We start from the raw sequence: 24,253 nt of genomic DNA, 5'->3' as shown, positions 1-24,253 counted from the left end.
CTGACACATCCACATGAACTTAGATTCAAATTTTGGCACAAATGTTACCACTATAAAAAAATATATCTTTGGAAAGATAGTAGGAATGCCATTGTCAAAGAAAGAAGGGTATTTTTTAGGTTTAACTAAAATAGGCGATGTAAGGTACTGCAGGCGAAGCTCGGGGTCACGACGGTACTTCAGTTGTCTTTGAACGTCACGTTCTTGGTGACCAGCAATGACACGTGCATACCTAATTTAAAATGTATCCAAATATGTTTGCCAGTCACTCACGAGTTTTGGAAGTCGTCAAGTGTGTTTTTGAAGTGCTCAGTACCTACTGCTCAGCCGTAGTTGTTTGGCGGGCGCGGCGCGGCGGCGTCTTGCGAAACTCAAACGTATAACCGTGTGTATTATGCCCCAAAAAAAGACACTGTCTAGAACATTTCACACACGGTATTACGTTCAAGTTTCGCAAGACGCCGTCGCGCCGCGCCCGCCAAAGCACTACGGCTGAGCACTAGTGTACCTATCTGAAACCATAGACTCGCAATACTGTCTATTGAAGCAGAGATGGCATTTAAAGATTTAGTAACAGCGCTCGAAATGGAAAATTTTACGAACCGGAGCGGTTGATAATTTTACGAAAATATTAACACTGTTACTTATCTAATTCTATACATATATGTATTTAAGAAAAACGATTGTGTTAGATTTTTTTTAATATGACATATCTCGACAAATTAATATTTAAACGAGACGGAGCGATAATTTTGGGGATTGTATGAACCGGAACGGCGCTCCGGTGCGTTCCGGTCCATTTAGAGCCCTGTAATATATAATCATATATCATATATTGTTAGTAATGACGTATCCCTACAACACATTTCTTAGATATTGGAGTCATGAAAGGATGATAATATAAAGTACTGCATAAAATAATGTGGCGACATTTTGGCACTGCCTAGGGGCGGCATTCTCTCTAGGGATGTCACTGTATATACTTACCCGAAAATGGATAGTGATAGTGATTTTAGTGATAACTTCTCACAAGACGAATATACAGATGAATTTCTGATAATGAAGATAATTCAGCGCTCGAAATGGAAAATTTTACGAACCGGAGCGCTCGATAATTTTATGAAAATATTAACGTTGTTATCTAATTGTATATGTATTTTATAAAAATAAGTCTGTTAGATTTTTTATTATATTACATATCTAGCTCAGATGGTCAAATTTATATTTCCACGAGACGGAGCGATAATTTTGGCGATTTTATGAACCGGAACGGCGCTCCGGTGCGTTCCGGTCCAATTCGAGCCCTGAGATAATTATTTGTTAGTTGATTTAGACTTAGAGTATTTAGACTACAATAAAGACTTGGATCAAACAAATATATTTCAAACACACTCAAACAATCAAAAATTCACTCATTCGATGATGGCCTCTCGGGGTGCAAAATTAACCTAAGCGCAGGTGACAAAGAATCAGATTTTTTTTTTTAAATTTTGTTGACGAGGAAATCGTAACTCGTTTGGTTACCAAAACTAATTATAGGTATGCAGAAATTTGAAAAATTGCAGAAAGTGAAAACAGTTTATCTATGCGCCATAAACGTTGGGTTGACACAAATAATGACGAAACGTACGTTTTTAGGCGATTCTGTTAGTGCTCGGCCGTAGTGATCAGGCAAGCACAGCGCGGCGGCGTCTTGCGAAACTCAAACGTATAACCGTGTGTAAAATGTTCGTAGACAGTGTCTTTTTTGGGGCATAATACATACGTTTGAGTTTCGCAAGACGCCGCCGCGCGACCACAACGTTCTTGCACTTAACTGTTTCAACTAAATTCTAGAAACGCGACATCTCACTGGTCCACCAATCCACTAGGTCAGGGTTGGCGAACCTTTTTACGTTCGCGTGCCAAAATTTCCCAAATATTATTTTTTGACTGTCTGACATGCCGTGCAGTTTTTCACCGGAAAAAAAAGTTTTTAAAAATCCTATTTAAAAAATGATGATGATCTAGAATCTAGATACCACTCACAGAACACAGCACACATTTTGCTTTATCACATTTTTCAATTTATGCCATACATTTCGGTCCACCAATTTTGAAACTGTCTGCCAGAATCTCTACTACTACCTAGTTTTAGTTTCTTATTCGGTGCAGTCATTTTTGTGATTAGAAATGAGGTTGTTTGTGAATATATTAATTAGGTTGGTTCTTTACGTACAAATTCACACCAGAATTGCTCCGATCGGATGAGGAATTCTCTCGCTACAGTGGTCTCATGCATTGTAAATCGATCAAAATTAGAGGTTAGTGGCGTGGCATCCCCCGTCGCCTGATGAGGTTAGTGCGATTATATTATATCTGACGCATAACGCTTAAGGACCAACCTAAATAATTATATATTTACATTAAACATAATATTTATTCTTGAAGAGTATTTGCCTGCTATTTTTTTATACAATGCGATCTGTCATTTATTATTATGGGTATTTTTCGCTCTCCATACCATAGGTTCGCCACCATGTTTTTAATTTTAAGCACGATACATTTTAATATAATACCTACGTTATATGAACATAATAAAAAGCATTATTGTGAACATATTTTTATTTATCGTGTCCAATGACATTATCGTGTCATTAATTTTATAAAATCCTTATTTGTGACAACCCTAACATCATTTTAATTTCTAATTGTGTGGATTATTCGAGACTAGTGGGATATATTTTTTTAATTTTTGCATTAAACTTTATTGTTCTAAAATTAATTCTTAAACGGTTTATTATTACAAATTGTGTGTGACAACCTAATCGAGGAATCGTAAATACGCTCTACTGCCAGCGCTCCATTGGCGAGCCAAAAGTCCGACGACAATAAGTCTTCAGATTTTTCTACGTTCTGCTACTGGCCAACAGACGTTCAACGAAACGAGTATATAATTAATTTGACGAGTAAAACAGTCGACTTTGACAGCATAGATAATATACGTATATCTGACAGTTAAATCGTGATGGCGTTAAATGATACCGACGTTTTATGTTTTTTGGGTTATTGGGTGGCAGATAATGTAATAACGAAGCAAAGGGTACACAAATACTGGGTGAAACATTGGATAAGGAAACGAACGACATTATCCCACACAAATTTAATACGAGAATTGCGTTTGCAACCGAGCGATTTCCGCAATTATTTGCGAATGTCGGAGGATGTATACACAGAACTGTATAATTTGGTCTCCCCATTTATTAAAAAAAAAAATACTATGATGAGAGAAGCTATTTCTCCTCATGATAGATTATGTGCAACCCTGCGATTTTTGGCTGCCGGCGGAACATTCACTGACTTGCATTATAGAACTGCGATTGGAAGACAAACTCTGGGCAAGATAATTCCCGAAACTTGCCAAGTCATCATTGACGTTTTGAAAGGAGAATATTTCAAGGTGTGTATTATATTATACGTCATCTAATAAAGTTGGGCAAATTTACAAATATATCATTAACAAGTAGACATTGGTTGGTCTTATAAAGTGAACGTTTAGTGGATTGTTTTACCTATATAAATCATAGACGGCAACATCATAAGAATGGCAGACAAGATGCATTTGAGATAGGTATATATATAGTCACAAATAAGGCCATCGTTGACATGCTAAATACTCAATAGACCATTAGAATGCTGTACCTAGCCAGGACTCTCCATATAGGCTGTAAGCAAGCTGCTTAATTATTCCTGTTGAATGTATTGTAATACTAGTCATATTCTTCGAAAAGCAAGCATGGAATTTGATTTCTAAATGAGGCCACATAATAATATAGGTTTGCTAACATAGCTCAAATACTTACCATTTGTTGTATCGCTTAAGCTAAGGTTTATAGGCATAAAAACAAACAAAAAAACAAATATTTTTACAAGATATTTATTCATACAAAAAACATTAATTTATTATACCGGCTTTTGTACATTTTTGCTTAATATACGATAAACTGGTTGAGTATGAACAGTAGTTGCTGGCATTATTTTGTCACTTTGTCCCATAAAGGCAACTTCATGCATCAGCTTCTCGGCCAGCAATCTTTGTCCCTGTGACATCGATCGTAGTTTCATTGCCATCATTTTGCCAAAAACATCAAATTCATCTTCAGTCTTGCTTAGTTTGTCGGTGATTAATTCTAACACTTTGTTGGCGCTATCATTCGATTTTTTTCGTTTGAACGATGGGGGTCTGGTGCTCTATTGAGATTCGACCTTGGAGTAGTCGACAACGTGGATGTTGAAGGCGAATATTCTATCTGTAAATAAAATGTTGATTATTTTTTGTTGCAGTTCCCTGATACGCACGAAGAAATGGAGACGATGCAGAAGAATTTAATAGTAAATGGCAATTTCCAAATTGCCTGGGCGCAGTTGATGGGAAACACATTGCAATCGTGCCACCTGCAGGCGCCGGCTCCCACTTTTATAATTATAAACATTTCCACAGCATTGTTTTGATGGCGATTGCAAATGCTAATTATGAATTTATTTATGTTGATGTTGGAACAAATGGACGTATTTCTGATGGAGGCGTACTGAGAAAATCTGATTTTTTCAAACGTTTAGACGAAGGCAGATTAAAAATACCTGCACCAAAAAAACCTACTGCTAATTCTGATGCACTGCCATTTGTTTATATTGGCGATGAAGCCTTTGCATTACGTAACGATTTCATAAAGCCGTATTCACAAAGGCAATTAAATCACAGTAAAAGAATATATAATTATCGGACATGCAGAGCCAGGCGAATTATAGAAAATGTTTTTGGCATTTTAGCTGCTAGATTCCGCATTTTTCAAGCTCCAATAAACATGAAAATTGAAAATATCAATACAGTTGTATTAACTTGCTGTGTGCTGCACAACTTTCTTCGTCGCAAATCAACACATACTTATACTCCTTCTCATGACCTTGATAGGGAAAATCCTGAGACAGGTTTAATAGAGCTCGGACTGAGGTCACAGGACACCTTAGCGCCTTTGGAAGCAACGACTAATCGGAACTCGACTGCCAATGCTAAGAAAGCGCGAGGAGATTTCGAAAAATATTTTAATACTACCGGGGCTGTCACATGGCAAGAAAGTATGATAAGCAATAGATAAATTAAACCAATGTAACAATTTAGTTAAAATGTTTTACCTCAATACAATCTTCGTTGTTTAACGAGTTGGAGTAACTCTCATCAGGAGACATGTTTTCCAAATCGTCCACCATGCTGGATATTGAGCTCGATTCTATAAAACAAAATGTAAATTGTTAAAATACAACATAATACTCAAACTTGTTTTTTATTATCTCTCCCCTAAGTACCCATTCCTTCATACGGTTAATATTGATATTGGTATAATTGGTGTAATCCAGTATATCGGGTATTTTCAAAATGTGTTTTCCGCTGTATTCCTCATAACCAAACTGTACCATTAATTTTGATTGATGATTGACGATTTATTGATTGTCTCTGAAGGAACCTAACTCGAGCGATTTTTGATTTTATGATCATTTCTTTTCTTCTTCTTTCGACCATGTCCGATCATAATATGGACCTCCACGGAGTGGAGGTTTGTATTGACAGATTTTGTTTTTACGAGAAATGGATGTCAGCCACTTGCTCAACATATTAGGTCCATACTCTGACTCATACACAAATTGAAATTCAATGTGTACTTGTCAGACCCAGGATTTGAACCTGGGACCCGACCACGACTCAATAAGCCGCGCTTCCACCGCCATGATCGTACCTATATATTATTATTTCTTACCTACCTCAGCAAAGAATAAATAATTTTATTGTGACTAGAAATGATTCATAGCTGTATGTTTTAATTGCTTAATAGTAGCTAATCTAATGCGATGTCACTTTCAGAGATACGACAATGTCATAGTCTGCACGTGTATAATAAATAGCTTTAAAGCATTCCCTCGTACCTATATATTATTATTATTTATTACCTACCTCGGCAAAGAATAAGAAATTTTATTGTGACTAGAAATGATTCATAGCTGTATGTTTTAATTGCTTAATAGTAGCTAATCTAATGCGATGTCACTTTCAGAGCTAGGTACGACAATTTCATAATCTGCACGTGTATAATAAATAGCTTTAAAGCATTCCTACGTACCTTCCATTTGGTCGTTCAAGAACTCCAAATTTTTATAGTACCACAGTTTGGGTAGATAAACTGCGTCTGTGCCGGCTCCGCTTCGATATGATGTCCTTACTTTATTTCTCTCCTTTCTGTAACCCGACCTCAATGTCTGTATTTTCTTTTTAACATCGTCGACCCTTGCCTGCGGCTCCACCTTGATTAACATCTCCAAAAGTTCCGCATACGCCAAGGACTTGGCATCACGATTCTTGTATAGTGGGCTGGTCGTCTTCCACAACGATGGGTTGTCTTTAAAACAACTAATAAAATCTTCCAAGAAACTTTTCGAATGCACTCGTAGATCTACCATTGTTGTTATCGATGTGAGATGTCCGAACACTTTGAATGACAGTAAAATAATGATGGCGCTGTCGTCCGTCGGCATAGATATAAATAATGTGACGGTAAAGCGTGGTGAACGTACGAATTTCAGCGGCTCGGCGAGTAAAATATCAAACATGTTTGAAATCCAACGAGCCTGGTCTGCGGATTAAAAAGTCCGCAGACCTGGGGTGCTCCACGCGAAAAAAAAGTCCGAAGACTGTAAATCGTCTGACTTGCGTGCCAATGGAGCGCCGGCATACAAGCCATGTGGTATGGCATTGCCGACTCAAGTAGAAAGCCGATACAATTCATAACGACTTGTCCTACTTTTTCCGCCCCTCCCGTTGTTGTATATGTATGAACTGTCATTGTCTGATATTGTTCTATAGAGTGCTGATACTGACGCGTCTGTCGTGTTCACACAAGGAATAGTTTGATTTGAATAGATAAGTTTCATGATAAATAATACACTAGCATTAACACACCTCCTAAAAATTTAATGCATAGATAAATGTTACATATTTTTTGGAAATCGATATTACCTACCACCGCTTTTTGTGTGAAGGACTAGTCTGACTTTGACAGCTGATGAATAATAGGAATGTATATTATTTATAATTTATTCCTAATATAGGTATTTGCTTTGAGAATTTTTTATAATTCAATTTGAAACGAGAAAGGGCGAATCAATATGTCAAGTAATCAGGATCTGATTTTGACAGCTGAAAAGTGGACCACCCGTTGCTTGTGCAAAAAGTTATGCTCAGGCTTTATCAATCTAAATATGGCGGTGGGTATGGTTATTTACATGGAATTACTTTTATTCGGGACCGAGAAAAGCCATAAATCACGTAATTTCAAGATGTTGCCCCTTTTTAGTTTTTAGAAAATTGCCAACTTACAGGACAAAATTAGTTGTTTTTTTGTAGTTAGTAGCTTGTAGTTAACAGGAATAATACCAAAATAATACATTTTTTCAGAAGTGTTTTCAAAATGATGTAGGTATGTTCAATAATTAGAATATTACATTCTTTAATCTTGTGAATTATTCGTTGATAAAAAAACCTTGTAAATGAATATTTACGAAAATAAAATAATATTGATGTAGGTAGGTAATAATATTTAAAAAAATTAATATTTTATTGACCATCAAGTGAAAGTAATATTGACAATATTATCTATTGGCTTAATATTAGTATATTAGTCTATGATTATGATAATATGATACATAACCTGAAAATGTGACGTTTACAAAATAAAACCAACCATTCATTGCCGACTGAAGTAGAAAGCCGATAAATTCACAACGACTGGTCCTACTTTTTCCGCGCCTCCCGTTGTCTATGATTGGCCTGTCATTGTTCTATAGAGTGCTTATATTGACGCGTCTGTTGTGTTCACACAAGGAATGGTTTGATATGGATAGATGAGTTAGATGATAAATAATACACTAGCATTAACACAACCATATTACCACCGGTTTTTGTGTGAAGGACTAGTCTGACTTTGACAGGTGATGAATAACAGGAATGTATATTGTTTATAAATAACATTGATAGTTAGGTAATTTATTTGATTTGAGAATTTTTAAAAAGTCAATTTCAAATGAGAAAGGGCGAATCAATACCATGTCAAGTAATCTGGGATCTGATTTTGATAGCTGAACAGTGGACCACTTGTTACTTGTGCAAAAAGATATGCTCAGGCTATTAATCTAAAGATGGCGCTGAACCAACACATTTTGAGTCCTGGTTTGTATTCTGGCGGATTCTGGCGCTTGCATTCTGACGGTGTTGCTTTACGATAGCGAATCATGGCACCTTACGAAGGCTCAGAGCAACCGTATACTGAACTACGGATAATGGGTGTGCGGGTGGTATGGCGTTAGGAGTAATGAGGAGATAAGAGAACGCACCAAGGAGCCTCTCATCACGCTGATAGTGAAGAGGTAACATTGAACCTGGCTCGGCCACGTGCTGCGGCTGCCAGAAGAGAACTTCAACCTAGCTTGCCTGTTCCTCAAGCCAACCAGATTCCGGCGTCCTGGAAGGCCGCTAAATAATATCTATAGTGTACCTATACGGTGGAGCTACGGAATGCTGGTTTGACCTGGAACGAAGCAAGAAGACTGGCGAGTGACAGGGATTCTTGGAGGCACCGCGTGGTGTCCATATGCTCCAGCTAAGGGGCGGATATGGCCGAAGAAGTAAATGCAGGGTAATTGTGCCGCAGATGACGTCATGAGCTTTTATAATTTTTCTTTTACGAAAACAGTTTATTCCATGTAGACAATTATAATAAATACCTTTTTTTGTCGGTGCATCGGCTTTTCGATCCATTAATCGTTAATTGAAAATTTGACATTTTCATACATTTTGATGCATCATTATTAAAAACTAAGATTATAATATGAGGTAATTTTAGGTTAGGGTAGGTTAGATTATGGGTTTTTTGACTGGTTCTCCGCCGTCGCTCGCTGCCATCTGTGAGTGATCGCAGTGTTGCCAACCGAACTATAATTATTGTACATTTTGGTCCGCGTACTATTAAAAAAGTAACATTTTCATCCGCGTACCTACTATTAAAAAAGTGTAGTATGTCAAAAATACCACAATTTTGAAAAATGGAATTAATTGAATTCGCCGGTTAGATTAGGTTGGGCTTGGTTCGGTTAGGTTAGGTTAAATGGAAAGATGGAATTAATTGAATTCGCCGATTAGCTTTTTCGGTCGTAAGAGGTGTTTAAATAAAGCAGGGCATCGGAATTTCTCGAATTCTTCGTTGTGTTTATGTGACAAACAAAAAACTTAAATTTTCAACACGTCCTATAATTTTTCCTGAAATACTATCATTTCTTGGACCGCTGATATGATAGCTGAATTCCAAAATGGCGACTGACAGATAAAGACGGCGGAAGACCAGTCAAAAGCACCTAGATTAGGTTTTGTTAGGTTAAGTTAGGTTTGGTTTGGTCTAAAAAGAAAGTTATAAAATCTCATGGCCACCTCTGCGGTATATTTATTTACCAAATGCAGTATAACTATTCGTTACACCCGATTTTTTAGGGTGGCCTGTCTGCAACGGATATTCTGTTTTATCCTCAACTTTCTCATTATAAAATACACTCGATGAAATTGAAACCGTTCAATAGCGCAATATCGCAACATAATTTGGATATTTACTAAATTTTGGACCTTGCTCTGAATCAAACACAGCCAAAATGTATTTTTTGCAGTTGTCGGAATCGAACCACACTCAAGATTTTAGATGGGAATTCCACAGTAATCAACAAATAGCACCATACAATGACAATAACGTGTCTTGCTTACGCTTTGATATGAATTAAGCGTACCTAAATAGGATCTACTAGGACAGAATATCATTCGTCACTGTTCTGGCAGAAGACACTAATTCGAAAAAATGGCATATTGAGTTAGTTATACCAAAATGTTCCTTATTTCAAACTTTACCGCCTGGAAACCTTCTTAATAAATAAACAGTCTTTATTTTAAAGTCATCCTTTTTACGATTACTTAATAAACTCACATGATAGACCATTTCAAACATTTTAACAACTTCAAAGTCAAATTACTCAAAACTAGTATTCTCCAGTTAGTGTGTTCTGCCAGAACAGAGACTATATATAAGGCTATTTGGATTATAAAACACGGAAAAGGGGGAATCGGAGAGAGCAAGGAGAAAGTTAGTATTTAGGACGTGGGTTTCAATCCTCTAACCTAATCCAGCTCACGCGCCATCCAAATCCTGTAAATAATACTTACTGTATGTACTTATGGCCGAGAAAGTTCCTGAAATATGAAATATAAAAGTTGGACGCCACTCCCGAAGGAGACAATGTCAGAAGCAACAAAAGATGTGGAAGGCTATTTTAAATAAAAAACTGCGTTAGTGGATAATAAATATAATTCTCTGGTATGCAAACAAGGTACATCTGACATGGTAATAACACAAAACACCATGTTTAAATGGAATTTAAGTAGAATGGAACGATAAGCTAAGGTGAAATATATATAATTAAGCTGGCCACGATGTGCTGATACCAATTGTCACTAGTACAGGGGAACGATACAGAACATTACTTGCGATTAGACATCTTCAATGTTGGCGGCTCCTCCGACATTTTGTCAAGTTATATGTTGCACTGATTTGAAAATGAGCCCACCGATTACTTAATTCACCGGGGCCTTACACAACCTCTGAACTCGATGGCAGCTGGGTACCAAGCGTCCTTTAATCCTGCCGGATCATCTTTTTATATCCTAAACAGTGGAACCTGTCAGCGACATCTTGCTTTGTTTTGACGTTTGCGCCCGCTCTCTGGCTTCGTTTCTCTGCCAGCCAGTGTGAAATGGTGTTGCCATACCACGGGACGGGTTCGGTGTTAGGAATACATGATATTATGTGTATTTAAACATAACAATATCCCGGTCCTTGGAGAGAGAAGACCAACCCGGCGAGCGGTTTTCGACTAGAGGCGTCCTGGGGTGTCTTCAGAAGTAGACAATCTTCCCAGGGCTCGTGCAAAAAAAAAAAAAGGGTCGGCAATCTCGGCAGCTCTGCAGAATGGTATAGATGGCTTCGAGTGGGGCGTAGTAAGAAAGCAAGACAGTCAGCAATTTTGCATGTAAATCCAAGCACAGGTACAGGCACTATAACTTCATTAAAGATAGTATATAGGTAGTTTTTTTAAAATTCTTAATTGCGAAAAAATGTAGACTTTAAATGGTTTACAATTCCCCTAATTCCAATGAATTTATTACTTATTTATTAACCATAATAAAAAAAAATTACAAGAAAAGAAATCAAACCAAAATCCGCATATTTTAGTAGCACCTGTGTACACAATCATGCATCTATTTACTGACAGCAATAGTGTGTAAATTAAACCGTCTCGATAACAACTGTTTACACGTAAAAGTGCTGAATGTCTCGCCAATCTCATTCTTCAAGCGTAAGCGATACACGATGCTGTTATTGTATGGTCCTATTTGACAGATTGTGTAAATTGGTAAACGTCAAACGATTTGCGAGGTGGTGTAGGTTGTATTTTTTCCGGCAGGTTCGCCACAATTAATTGTTCTACTGCGCATAAACTTTTTGGATCAGTGCATGCAATCTTGCAACTTGCGCAATAATACGTGTTTACACTATTGTATTTTATAGTTTTTGTCGCGATAATTTTGTACAGTAAAAACGAAACAATAATGCGGTCGGTCGATAGTGTGCCTGCGTATGGGGAGCCGTAATAAATGCCTGGCAGTCGATGACCGCGTATTCGTACATATACAATCGACGAACCGCATCATTGTTTCGTTTTTACTGTACCTATTGCCAGCAGTGAATCCATGCACAACGAGCTATTACAATATAATATTATGTTTAAACAATTGATCATTTAAATGTGAGATAAATTTATGTCTGCAATATATTTACTACAATTTAACCGTATTTCAAAAGTATTTCCATATATATTATTATGAAGAAAGAATGATCATTTTCCATAAAAATCTCAAAATGAGTTAATGATGCCATCTTGTGGAGAATTTTGTAAGCTATCAGATAGCATTCTTAGATGAATAAAATCTTTGTCCCAACACTGACCTCAGTCTCTGCTATGGTCGCGACAATATGTACTGTCAAAAGCAAATCTATACACGTGTAAATGGGGTATACTATACTAAACCGACCATGTCCGATCCTAATAAGATCATATGGGCCTCCACAGAGTGGGGTTTGTATTAACAGATATTTGTTTTTACGAGAAATAGATGTCAGCCGCTTGCTCAACCTATTAGGTCCATACTCTGACTCATACACAAATTGAAAAACAATATGTGTACTTGCCAGATCCAGGATTCGAACCTGGGACCCATGACGCTATAGCTTCAGCCGCGCGGCCATCATGATAGTATTTAAAATTATATAATGGAACAAATGTGCACCAATGTGCACTAATACATTGAAATTATTGCAGATACTATCGGTAAACGCACTGAAAGTATTAATACATAATTTATTAACTAATTTGTCGTGGGTTATTAATCATAACAAATCTTTGTATTTCAATTTGTGATAAGTATCTATAAGTTTCTATAAGTATGTTGTACATAATATGGGTACATAATTCACGCACATAATTTATCATAGACAGTCGAACTTGGTTATTACGAGGAAGATGGGACCGACTGAATTTGCTCGTTATAAGCGTTACTCGTTATATCAGAGAATAAGTATTTTTAAATGAGCGGTCACATAACACAAAAAGTGGAAAATAAAAAAATCTGAAAAACATCGTAAAAATCACCCCGAAACAAGCATGGCATTCATAAACTACAAAAGAAGTTGTTTATTGTAATGAACGCTCGTAGGTACCTACAGACTTCACAAACCTTTGATTTTTCAACCGTATGCGTGGATACTTTTTCATTATTGTCGGCGAAAACACCAATTAGGTAGGTACTTAGACACTTAACTAGTGTCATAAACGCAGTCCGACCCCGGCGGCATCTTGTCTGATCGGATTTCATTGCTTAGGGTCGAAATGTTTTTAAACGATCGACACATTAACAGTATTTTAGCTCGGTATATCCGATACGTTGCTCGTTATAACAGTGAATAAATGTATGAAGAAAATCAGAAACCAAAATGTCAACGAATGTTTCCTCATTACATCTGAGATCTCGCCAGGTCCGAGCAGTGACTTCCCGCGGGGGTAGGCAGATTGAGAGTCGCTTGGGGGCGGCAGTTATTCGAAGGGCGGTAAATCGATAAGAATACAGAAATAGATAGGTACATAAACGTAGTAGTAATAACGGAAATATTTTGCCATTAAAAAATTCAGCTCACTGGTTGGAAGCAAAATGTATTGATTAACGTAAAAGGTTTAACAGGACTGTAATTTTTTGTCGGGTTCGCGATGTCTAGTTTACTTCCACTCTCCTTGGATGTCAACCTTGATGACCAGCAATGAATGACACATGTAGATTTTCAAATTATATTTGAATTATAGATATGTAGGTACATACTTACATAATTAATTTATCTAAATATTTTTGCAAGTCACTCGCGAATTTTGAAAGTGGTCAGGTGTCTTTTTAAACGTATCTGAAACCGTGGACGTCTATTGAAGTAGAGATGGCATTGTAATAATTAGATTTAGTGGTAAGTATATATTTTGTTAGTAATGTATCTGTTACGCCGAATGTGCGAAATAGAATATTACATGAAATGGGCAAAATTTTGCCTAAATCATGAAAAATGCAAGCCCGTTGCCTTATTCATGAATTAGACAAAATATCTGGAGAGTGCGTGAATTCGGCAGTAATTTTTCTGCCTAGTTCATGTATTGGACAAATTAGATAGTAGCGCTACGGTGGTATTTTTTGCAACTAAACTAAATGTATCAAAATGCTCATGCATTGGTCAAAATGTACATATATTATCTATTATCTATGGTCAAAATAGATGATCGCGCTCCGGTGGTATTTTTTGCAACTAATCAAACTAAACAAATGTGTCAAATATCATTGATTATAATATAAAAATATACCAATCAATAACTGCAATGACGTTCATATCAATTTACTATGCGCAAAAAAAATGTAGAACTATATGATAACGGAAGAATTTTATTGAAAAGTATTTTCGTGATTTGATTCGTGCTTGGGTATCAATCGTGCAATGGTCGATTGAATGTTTGTGATAGTTTGTTGACACTTGATAGCTAACCTCAAAATGGACATTCAGTTGAATAATTTAATTCAGAATTACAAAACCTAACCTAACCTAATAATAATAATATTATATTATGTCCAATTATAACTAATAAAACCATCCGTATTAAATTTACTTTTTCTTCTGTCATGTTGACAGTTCAAGAATTCCATACCCGGGCGAATTCATGTACTCAGCAGAAAATTTACCTAATTCATGAATAAGGCAACAGGCTTGACTATTACATGAATTAGCCAAAATTTTGCCCATTTCGTGTAATAGTCAATTTCGCACATTCGGTGTAACATATCCATAAAACTCATTTCTTAGATATTAGAGTCATGAAAGGATGATAAAAAATACTGTATAAAAAAATGGGGCGGCATTTTGGCGTTGTGTAGGGGCGGCATTTTGTCTAGGGTTGTCACTGTGTCCGAGATCGTAGTAACCGAGTTCAAATGTAATTTATTATATAATTATTGTTAGAATTTTCACAATGATAACAGTTTAATAATAATATTAATTTGTCCTAAGTATGTTTTTAATTAATCACAAAATGATGACATTTCAAACAAAAATCAATGAGCAAAATTATAATCATGTTTATATTATTAATATTCAGCATATTACGTATAACAATTATAACAATCAACAAATCATCCGAACTCGGTTTAAACACTACGTATGCGAACTGTCTGATAATGAAGCAGGCTTAGAATGCCGTGCCTTTTCATATTTAGTTTCATATTGTGTGAAAATTCGTTAGGTATCTACTAACCCAGGCCTGGGCAAACTGCGGCCCGCCAAGTATTTCTGTGAGCGAGTTTTAATCGTATTTCTGAAAAGAGTTAACTTTTTTTCTACACTTTAAAGCCTTTGTAAAAGTAATATTTGAATGTACATGAATTGCACCGTCGAGAAGAAATCTGCAAATTTTACAACGCTCTTAATTCGGACAAATTCGTACAACTTAAAGATTCTGCTCGAAGTATGTTGGTTATTTTTGGATTAACATACTTATACATTATAATATGTGAACAAACATTTTCAATTATGAACGAAATTTTGGCCGCGTTGCCATTCGGAGATGGATAGTTGACTTGTTCACACAACAATTTCTTTTGTGATGGAGTCGTATGAATATATTCATAAATCGTGTGAAGAAGACTAAAAAACGTTCCGCATGTACTTGAAAAAGAAAACATGTCAATGAATATACTGTTATTATTACAAATATAATAATAAACATAACATTAAAAGGATGCATGTTGAATTTTTATGACAAATTATATTTCGTTCGGCTCGCGTCATTTGCACAATCCGCGCATCGCCTAGTCACGATCTTTTTAGACCACACCTCAGCTGAGGTATAGCCTTAAAATGTTGATTCTTTCTAATGAAGCTACAACATCATCTGCTTCATGATAAACCGCCACTGCTTTCAAAAGTTGTGATATTTGTATTCGTTCCTTCATTCGCCACCATTTATAATGTGTCACCCCTATGCAACGCATGACCTGACTACCCTTACGAGACGTCACTGACGGTAATCTTATTTTCCTACATATTTCTTAACTTTCTAAATTATTACATACTTACATAATAATATTATATTGTTTTTAAGACAAGGAAAACGTTAGCACTTACTGGTACCCGTCCAGTTAATACCCTGCAGACCCACCTCTAAGATCTATTGTCGATCCAAGAATTACATTTTAGCAAAAAACTTTTATGACACTATTAGGCTATGCCGTTAGACTGCGATGATATTTGTTTCTTTTTTAAAAGAATTTTTGTGCTGCAGTTATTATTCTTTTTCGGCTATGTTCACCCCTTAGCTTGAGCATATGGACACCACACGACGCAATCAAGAATCCCTATCGCTCGCCAGTCTTCTTGCGTCGTTCCAGGTCGTACTAGCATCCCGTAGCTCCGCCGTATACACTCTATATTTAGCGGCCTTCCTGGACGTCGCAATCCGGTTGGCTTGACGAACAGGGAAGCCAGGTTGAGGTTCTCTTCTGGCATCCATAGCTCGTGGCTGAGTGAAGTCCAACGTCGCCTCCACAGCACACCCAGAGTCTGTCGCAAACATCTGTTCTCGAAGACTGTCAGAATGCAAGCGTTGAATAGAATCGTTATTCAACTACGCATTAAGTCGTGTATCAGGGAATTGTCAACTCAAGTGCAAATATATTGTTTAATATTTTAATATTCTGACGTTTATTCATATTCTTTGCCACCTTCCAGAGTTGTGCAATCTACCTACTTCATACATTTGTATACAAAAATTAGTTTACTACTGAACTTTTCCCGGCGTTCTATCAACACACGCGTTTGTTTTTGACAGTTTATGATGCACTCTTATTCGTTTGTTGGTTTACGACATACTGATTTAAATTTTATTTTGAATCTGTTTAAGATCACTTTACTCTCAGAGCGTAGGTTAAGACAATAAACATGCCATCTGTTTATCACACGACGTCGGCTCACTAGCTGTTATTTCAAACAAACTGAGGCCGTGACGATTGCCATCTTGTGTAAAACTTTTAGTAATACAGACTGAAACGACCATTACAAACCAATTCCTGTCTATTTTTTTGAACTAGATAGGAACCTACCTAAAAAGTCTTTAAAATAGATTTTCGTTAATATCTATGGTTCGTTTATGGCTACTAAAAGAAATGTATAAATAAAACATCGGTACCGTCAAGCGATATTTTTTCACGTAATACAACATTGAAACAGATTTTTTTTATTTTGTTAACTGTCAATTCATGGTGGAACTGCATTGTATCGTTGTTTAATTTATTTATATTAGATATTTATATATTTTTATTAAAAGTGGAATAAGTACGACAAAAAAATTAAATTAAACAACAATTGAAACAGATTCTCAAACTAGGGAGCACCAAGAAATGTGAAAGATGGTAGAAAGTTAACCATAGTATTGATTATTTTAAATATATTTTTTTTATGAGATTTTATTATAATAAATTATCTTTGCCTTAATAACAAAATAAAAATTGTGAAAAGCGCCAACAATAATTAATAGCTATAAAAAAGCAAACAAATCAAATTTCTGAATGACGTAGTGATTAAATAATATAATTAAGTATACTTATTGTGTCAATTAATTATATTTAATCAACGCATTCTGGTAGCCCGCCTGTAGAAATTACATAAACAACACATTTTTTTAGTACGTCTTCTGAGTTTTATGTATATTTCCACGTTAAGTATGCTGGAATCATTCTACAGTGGCACATTGTGGGTACAGCAAAGACCATTTGTATTAGAGTTGTTTGCTTGCATTGACATAGGTATTGTAGCAAACAATACCACTCACCTATGAATCGCCCATGGTGCCACTGTAGAATGATTCCATTATAAAGTGTGTCAACCTTGCTATTATTTATATTTGGTACCCCAAGAATATGACAGTCATTAATTTCTCCATCTATCCTATGATTTTAGCTAGCTTCTTCTGCACTCCATTGGATACATGGTCATTCATACAATGTACATGACCTAATCAGCGCATTCTTCCAATCTTTAACTATTGGAATCGTAGTACAGTCTTTTCTTGGGAAAATGTTTAGGAATCAACTAAATACACGACGTGTAAACGAAATTTTATGTTTTTATTATGATTGTCATATGACATATGATTGGTGGGGCACATTGCTTGCCGAAAGGACGGCCGCTGGACAAATGCAAGTACACAAGGGGCACGAAATGGCCACAGGGTCGCCCTAAAAGCCACTGGATTGACGAACTGGTAAAGTTCGGCGGAAATACGTGGCAGCGAACGACACAGGACTGAGAGAGTTGGAAGAAGCTTGGGGAGGCCTTCATCCAGCATTGGATTGACCCCGGCTGATGATGATTATGATTGAAATCAATAAAAAAACACAATAAAGTATGAAATAATGTGAAGACTTGCATTTTAATTCCGAAACGGTAGGAATTACAGCGAGTTTCCCTTAAGGCTTAAGACTTGACCAACTTTCCCCTAAATGATAAAATAAAGATATACTAAAACTGGAGCTGTATATAATACTTTTCAAGATATTTAGAAGATGGAGGGCCATTATATGCTTTTTACTCATTCAAACACCTCATACCTACCAAAATGATCAATATTTTGACAAATTTAAATAACAATAAATTTTATAAATCAAATAATTCTTCAAAAATATATATGATTATAAATAACTAACATCATAAAGTGATAGCTACATCTATTATAAAGTAATTTCAACTTGAAAAAAATCAAAACATGATTAAAAATGTTTGATTTTCACCATGTACTGCACCCTGTAACAGCGGCGCGAAATTGACGCCAATTGTCTTCGCCATTCACTTTAGCGGTCGATAAGTATAGAATGGACCCACTGAAGTAGAAAAAATTTAAACATCTGAGGAGTCTGATGGATTTTCCAAAACAGCTTTAATATTCTGCAGCGTTTGAAGTCCACTATTTTTATTTAAAACACTATTTAATTGGTCCAGGAACATTGAAATTTTGTGTTTATGTGAAAATATGTGGTTAAACCTAGAGTATCTAAAAATATGTAATTATCCAAAAATATTTTAAAATAGGTGCTAACAAATAGGGCTTAAATATTTCGAAATTGTCTGAAACAGATAGATATTTTTGTTATTTGGTTGTGGGGCCACTCAAAAAAAAAAATTTAAATACCTAAGAATCCTAAGGCTAGTCATTACACATTGTTAAAATTTTTAATAACCAAATAGAATAGGATTGCTAAAAATAAAATATTTTTATATATCAATGAATTTGCTTCACATTTAAAATTTAACTGCTTAACCCTTAAATGCACGATGGCAACTCTTCGATTTGCCTATATGAGGCGTCTAATTACAAAAAGCGACAAGTCCACAATTCAATATTTTCAGGAAACAACGTTTTTATGTTTCAAGCTTCAATTATTATTTTTTCTGTTGTATTCTATGTCGAAATTAGAACCAAATGGCAATTTGTTTCAGCCGATAAACTCTTAAATGTAATAAATATAGGCAAAATAAAATTGGACGTGGCGCTGTTTGTACCTCACTTTAAAATTTATTCCGCATAAGGCACATATTTCCGTGGCACTGTCATGAGTTTACCAGATGCTACAGCATGGGAGACGCCATTTTCATTATTGAACGTTCCCTTATTGGTTGATTTAAACACGTGCGAAATCAACCAAGCTTTAAATATTATGAAACACAAACATGGCGCTTTTTGTAATAAATCGAGACTTATTTCAGACTTAAAATATTTTTTTTCGTAGGGTTATGTCGTGTTTTGGAATTTATAGATCAATACATATTGTGTAAAATTATACAAAGAATACGTGCGTATTTTTTTCTCGATTTTGACCAAATGTGGATTTATCGCTTTTTGGAATTAGACGCCTCATATATTACTTTTCTAACTGCGGGTCTATTCTATAAACAAGGCTGCTTTCAGCCGCTAGGGTAGGGTAGGTTTGTATCGAATTAATAGCACTTATTGTAACAATTACAATAAGTTGATTGTAATTGTTGCAATAAGTGCTATATTTTAACGGCACCTCTCTTTGCTGTGCTAAAATTGAGAGCGAGAGAGAGAGAGACAGTTTTGACTTTTTAGACAGCTAACTGATTGTTACAATTATAATACCTCAATACAAAATGTATGTAATAAACACTATTACTTTGTCACTTTAGCGGTCGATACTCGCCTTTTGTAATCGCTGATCACATTCAATTTTTAATATTGTTATAAATTAACAGTGGCACCTGTGAATAAAAACTATAACTATCTTTCATCACACTTTGTTCACTACAGAGAACAGTAAGTTTTTAAATAAAATTTCATTCACACAAAAAAATTAAAAATAACAGGTACATTTTGTGTCCGAGAGTCAACACCATGCAATTAAGGGTTTAAGGTGGTACTTTGCCAAAGAATGTCACTGATAATTCTATCGAAGCTACAAAACGGAGGAGGGACACTGGAGATGAGTTTCTAGAAATGAGGTGGAAGAAATACAAAAAGTTTGGGAAATACTGGATTTGATGTAGGTACGTTATAGTGGGTAACCCTAATAATTTTGGTCCCATGTAAAATCAATTTTACCAACTCACGTTCACACTAATAACAACACTGGTTTTATTCAGTTCAGTATACGGTTCACTTATCGTTTCGTGAAAGCTCCGACGATGGAATATGCACAGTACATAACTGTAGGATGTAAGTGAAAATATAATATTATTAACATGATAATAATTAGACTGCTTTGGTGACTATACAAAAAGACTAAATTATCAATGGCGGTAGTTCCAATAAACAAATAACATATGTCGTTCAAGCCTCGACATTACTATCTCTTACATATTTGAAGCTATTCAAGCAAACGGATACTTACATACTTAAACAAGACTATTCAACATCATGAACTGATGATGGTGATATCCAGATAAGTATATATTATTGACTTGTAAGTGAACATGAGAGGACATATCGGCTAAAACATTACACAATGTCAACAAATGCCAAACACTTCATAGAGACAAGCCGCAAATCTGACTTCATTCGTGAGATTTAGGCATAAGACATGAGGTACTTGTCATGTTTTGTATAGGATGCAATTGAAATACACCATAATCCTAACAATTGTAATCGGGGCAAAAGGCTATGTTTGAAAACGTCACGGATTCCATCTTTTTAGTAAAGTCCAATGTCCAATCTGTCGTCTCTGATCGCAATAAACGGTAAATTACGTCAGCATTTTTAATGTGTGAAACGTTTAATGTCAGCAAAACCGAACACTTTTCGATTAATTTATATCTTGAAATTGGCTTCTCCAACGGACCAGAAAAGATAGAGGATAAATTTAATACGCGATAACAGACCAATAAAATACAATAAAAAATCCAATTACTTTGAGAGCGTTTTGGGTGTGGCATCTTCTTTAAATAGTAATAATATGTACCCTTGTATAAGCTTACCAAGCCAGAGAAACACGTAGAAACAGTATCTATAATTATGTGGTAAATAAATACTAAGTGATAACCAATTTTTTAAATTAATAGCGTTATAAACAAAAACCACATGTTTTTGAGTTCAATGAGATCACGATCGAATCTATATTTATTATAATGCTATAATTTAAGATATTTTATTGATAAATGAATATTTTTTGACTATTATCTGCTATGACTTGGAATAGACAAGGTTTGATTGAATTTTAAAAACTAACAAAAACCATCTACACATTGTAATCCTAGTTGAATGAAAACAAATAGGTACATTAGATTGACAAAATTTAGTGTGCACTATTTATGTCAGATCTTAATAGCCTAATTCCACCCTTCGCCACTGATATACACATTATTCTTTCTGATTATGTATTAATTTTAATTATGAAATATACATTATTATCGACGGTGTTTTGTAAAAAGGGCGAATTAACCAAAATGCTACTTTACAGGAGGAGGATGTTTAACTTTTGACGTTTATTTGTTTTTTACCTGTAGATGATTGTAAATATCTAACAAGTTTATAACAAAGCTTAGAAAGAATACTGTCATTATAATAGGAATTATTATATAATATTTTAAAAGGCCTAATATGTCACATTTGCTTTTTATTTCGTAATTTTAATTAATTTAATTTCAGTCGATTATCGTTTTTAAGTACTTTCCTGTGGAGATAAAAATTCGCTGTTTTTACACAACAAAGTTAGTGGGGTACATATTGTATTTTCATTAAAATCTCGATTTCGCTAAAATGGTTGATTCGCCCTTTTTACAAAACACCGACGATATACGTAGTATAATATATCAGAAGAAAGATATAAAAATATATCAATCGCAGTATAGTATGCTCATAAAAGTCATCGCACATAAGGACCAAATTGGAAAATTATACTTGCCAACGCAGGAATAATCTGTATCTATAACTATCTGTATTTTAATTTTTAAAAAACTTATAGTATTCATTAATAATAATTTTAATATAATCAACCAAATAGGATATTTTACATTAGATTTTTAAGAATTTATTTAATCCGATATAGAGGGTATCTATCGTCTTGGAATTGAAAGCATTATCAGTTTTAACAGTCTTTGAATAATAATTTTTGTCTATTCTGCTTGGATATTTTAGATCGCTTCATCCGGTTGGTAGTAAACAATAAGGAGATCAAAAGGCTAATGGGCGAGAGTAATGATGACAACAATATTCAGGTTACACCACGTAAGAAAAATCTTAAAATTTTTAAGAGAATTTTGGTGAAATGTACTAAAGGTTTAATTACAAAGATCCACGTTGACCATTGTGAACAACGACTGACTTTAAATACCAAATACACGGAACAATTCAGCTACTAACTCGATCGTGCTATGGATGCGACGTTGGACCTGGCTCAGCCACATGCTGCGGATGCCGGAAGAGAACCTCTACTTGGCTTGCCTGTTCTTCATGCCAACCGGATTCCGGCGTTCCGAAAGCCTGCTAAATACTACCTATAGAGTGTATACTGCGGAGCTTCAGGATGCTGATATGACCTGGAACGATACAAGAACACTGGCAAGCGATAGGGATTCTTGGAGGCACCGTGTGGTGTCGATATGCTTTAGCTAAGGGGCGGACATGACCGACGAAGAAGCAATCTATTTTTAGGGAAGACTCTTCTCAGGAGTAACATAATGGTGCAAAATTGTTGTTCTTGGCATATTTCAATTAGGTGATCATGATGGTCATTAAAACTGTTCATTCTTCTTCTTATTGTGCCATCCCCTAGCGGAGGTCGGCCACCATCAAGGCGATATTATCTTTATCGTCTGCTACCCGGAACAGTTCGGTGGAGCTGCACTCGTACCAATCACGGAGGTTCTTAAGCCATGAAATGCGGCGCCGTCCTCTGCTACGCTTCCCATTGATCTTTCCTTGAATAACAAGTTGGGGAATGCTGTATTTTTGTCCTCTGATAATGTGGCCGAGGTATTGTAGTTTCCTGGTTTTGATACTACGTAGAATTTCTCGGTCCTTCCGCATTCGATTGAGAACTTCAACATTTGTCACCCGGTCAGTCAAGGAATTTTGAGGATGCGTCTATACAGCTACATCTCGAAAGCTTCAAGTCTCCGTGACATCTCTTGGTTTAGCGTCCATACTTCCATACCATAGAAAAGAATTGAGAGTACATAACAACGTACCATACGCAGTCTCAGACCTAGGTTAAGATCTCGATTGCTAAGGAGGCGTCTCATTTTGAGAAAGGCGCTTCTTTCGATCTCAATTCTAGTTTTTATTTCCTGAGACTGGTCCCATTTCTCATTGACCCATGTACCTAAATATTTATAATGGGTCACACGTTCGATTGGTTCGCTGTTAATGACAAAATTTGTGTTGGTGTCTGGTGTCGCTGCTTTTGATACTAGTAATAGTTTTGTTTTCTTGAGGCTCATTTTCAAACCATAAGAATTACTGTTCATACTACTCTCCAATTAATTCATCGTTCATGCACTTAGCCTCTTAATGTGTAAAATGTCTCTTCCGGTTTCTTGGATACCTCAAGTGTATCATATATCCAAAACAGTGATAACGTTACCTCTTTAGATTGGTTTGCTTGTTCGCTGTCAACAAGAGCAATCAACGACTATTCGGGACAACGGGTCTATTTTATACATAAAGCTGCTATCGACGGTAGTTTATCATATTTATGTATTGAGTATTATAATTGTTACAATAAGTTAGTCGTCTAAACTGTCACAGCTGTCTATCTCGCTTTAAAAATTAACACAGCCGAGAGAGAGGGCTGTTAAAATATAGCACCTTTTGACAGTTTAGATGGTTAACTTATTGTAACAATTAACCATAATACATAAATATGATAAACTACCATCGATAGCTGCCTTGTGTTAGAATAGACCCACTGATGTATTAAACATAGTACATAAGTATTATATTGCATTTAATTTATGGTATTTATACATAATCACTACAAATGAATTTG

General features: G+C 35.6%; 1 protein-coding gene across 2 annotated transcripts in view; it reads left to right on the top strand.

Annotated features, from left to right (window-relative positions):
* LOC147069312 (pfs47 receptor-like) overlaps nt 1-24,253 on the top strand; it is a 33,572-nt gene that overhangs the window by 5,259 nt on the left and 4,060 nt on the right. The window contains exons 1-2 of one of the 2 annotated variants that reach the window (XM_085950475.1): nt 19,079-19,440; nt 19,661-22,491. In XM_085950475.1, the coding sequence (XP_085806601.1) occupies nt 22,449-22,491 (43 nt within the window). In that variant the 5' untranslated portion in view covers nt 19,079-19,440; nt 19,661-22,448. Of the gene's footprint in view, nt 1-19,078; nt 19,441-19,660; nt 22,492-24,253 lie in introns of those variants that run through there. The other variant, XM_085950474.1, reaches the window with a different exon arrangement.

This window comes from Rhyacophila brunnea, unplaced genomic scaffold (assembly GCF_057557595.1).
Source record: "Rhyacophila brunnea isolate RB1 unplaced genomic scaffold, BYU_Rbru_1.0 scaffold_23, whole genome shotgun sequence".
In the NCBI taxonomy this organism is placed as follows: Eukaryota; Metazoa; Arthropoda; class Insecta; order Trichoptera; family Rhyacophilidae; genus Rhyacophila; species Rhyacophila brunnea.
The sequence above is the reverse complement of the archived record's forward strand: the minus strand, read 5'-3'. Positions and strand labels throughout refer to the sequence as shown.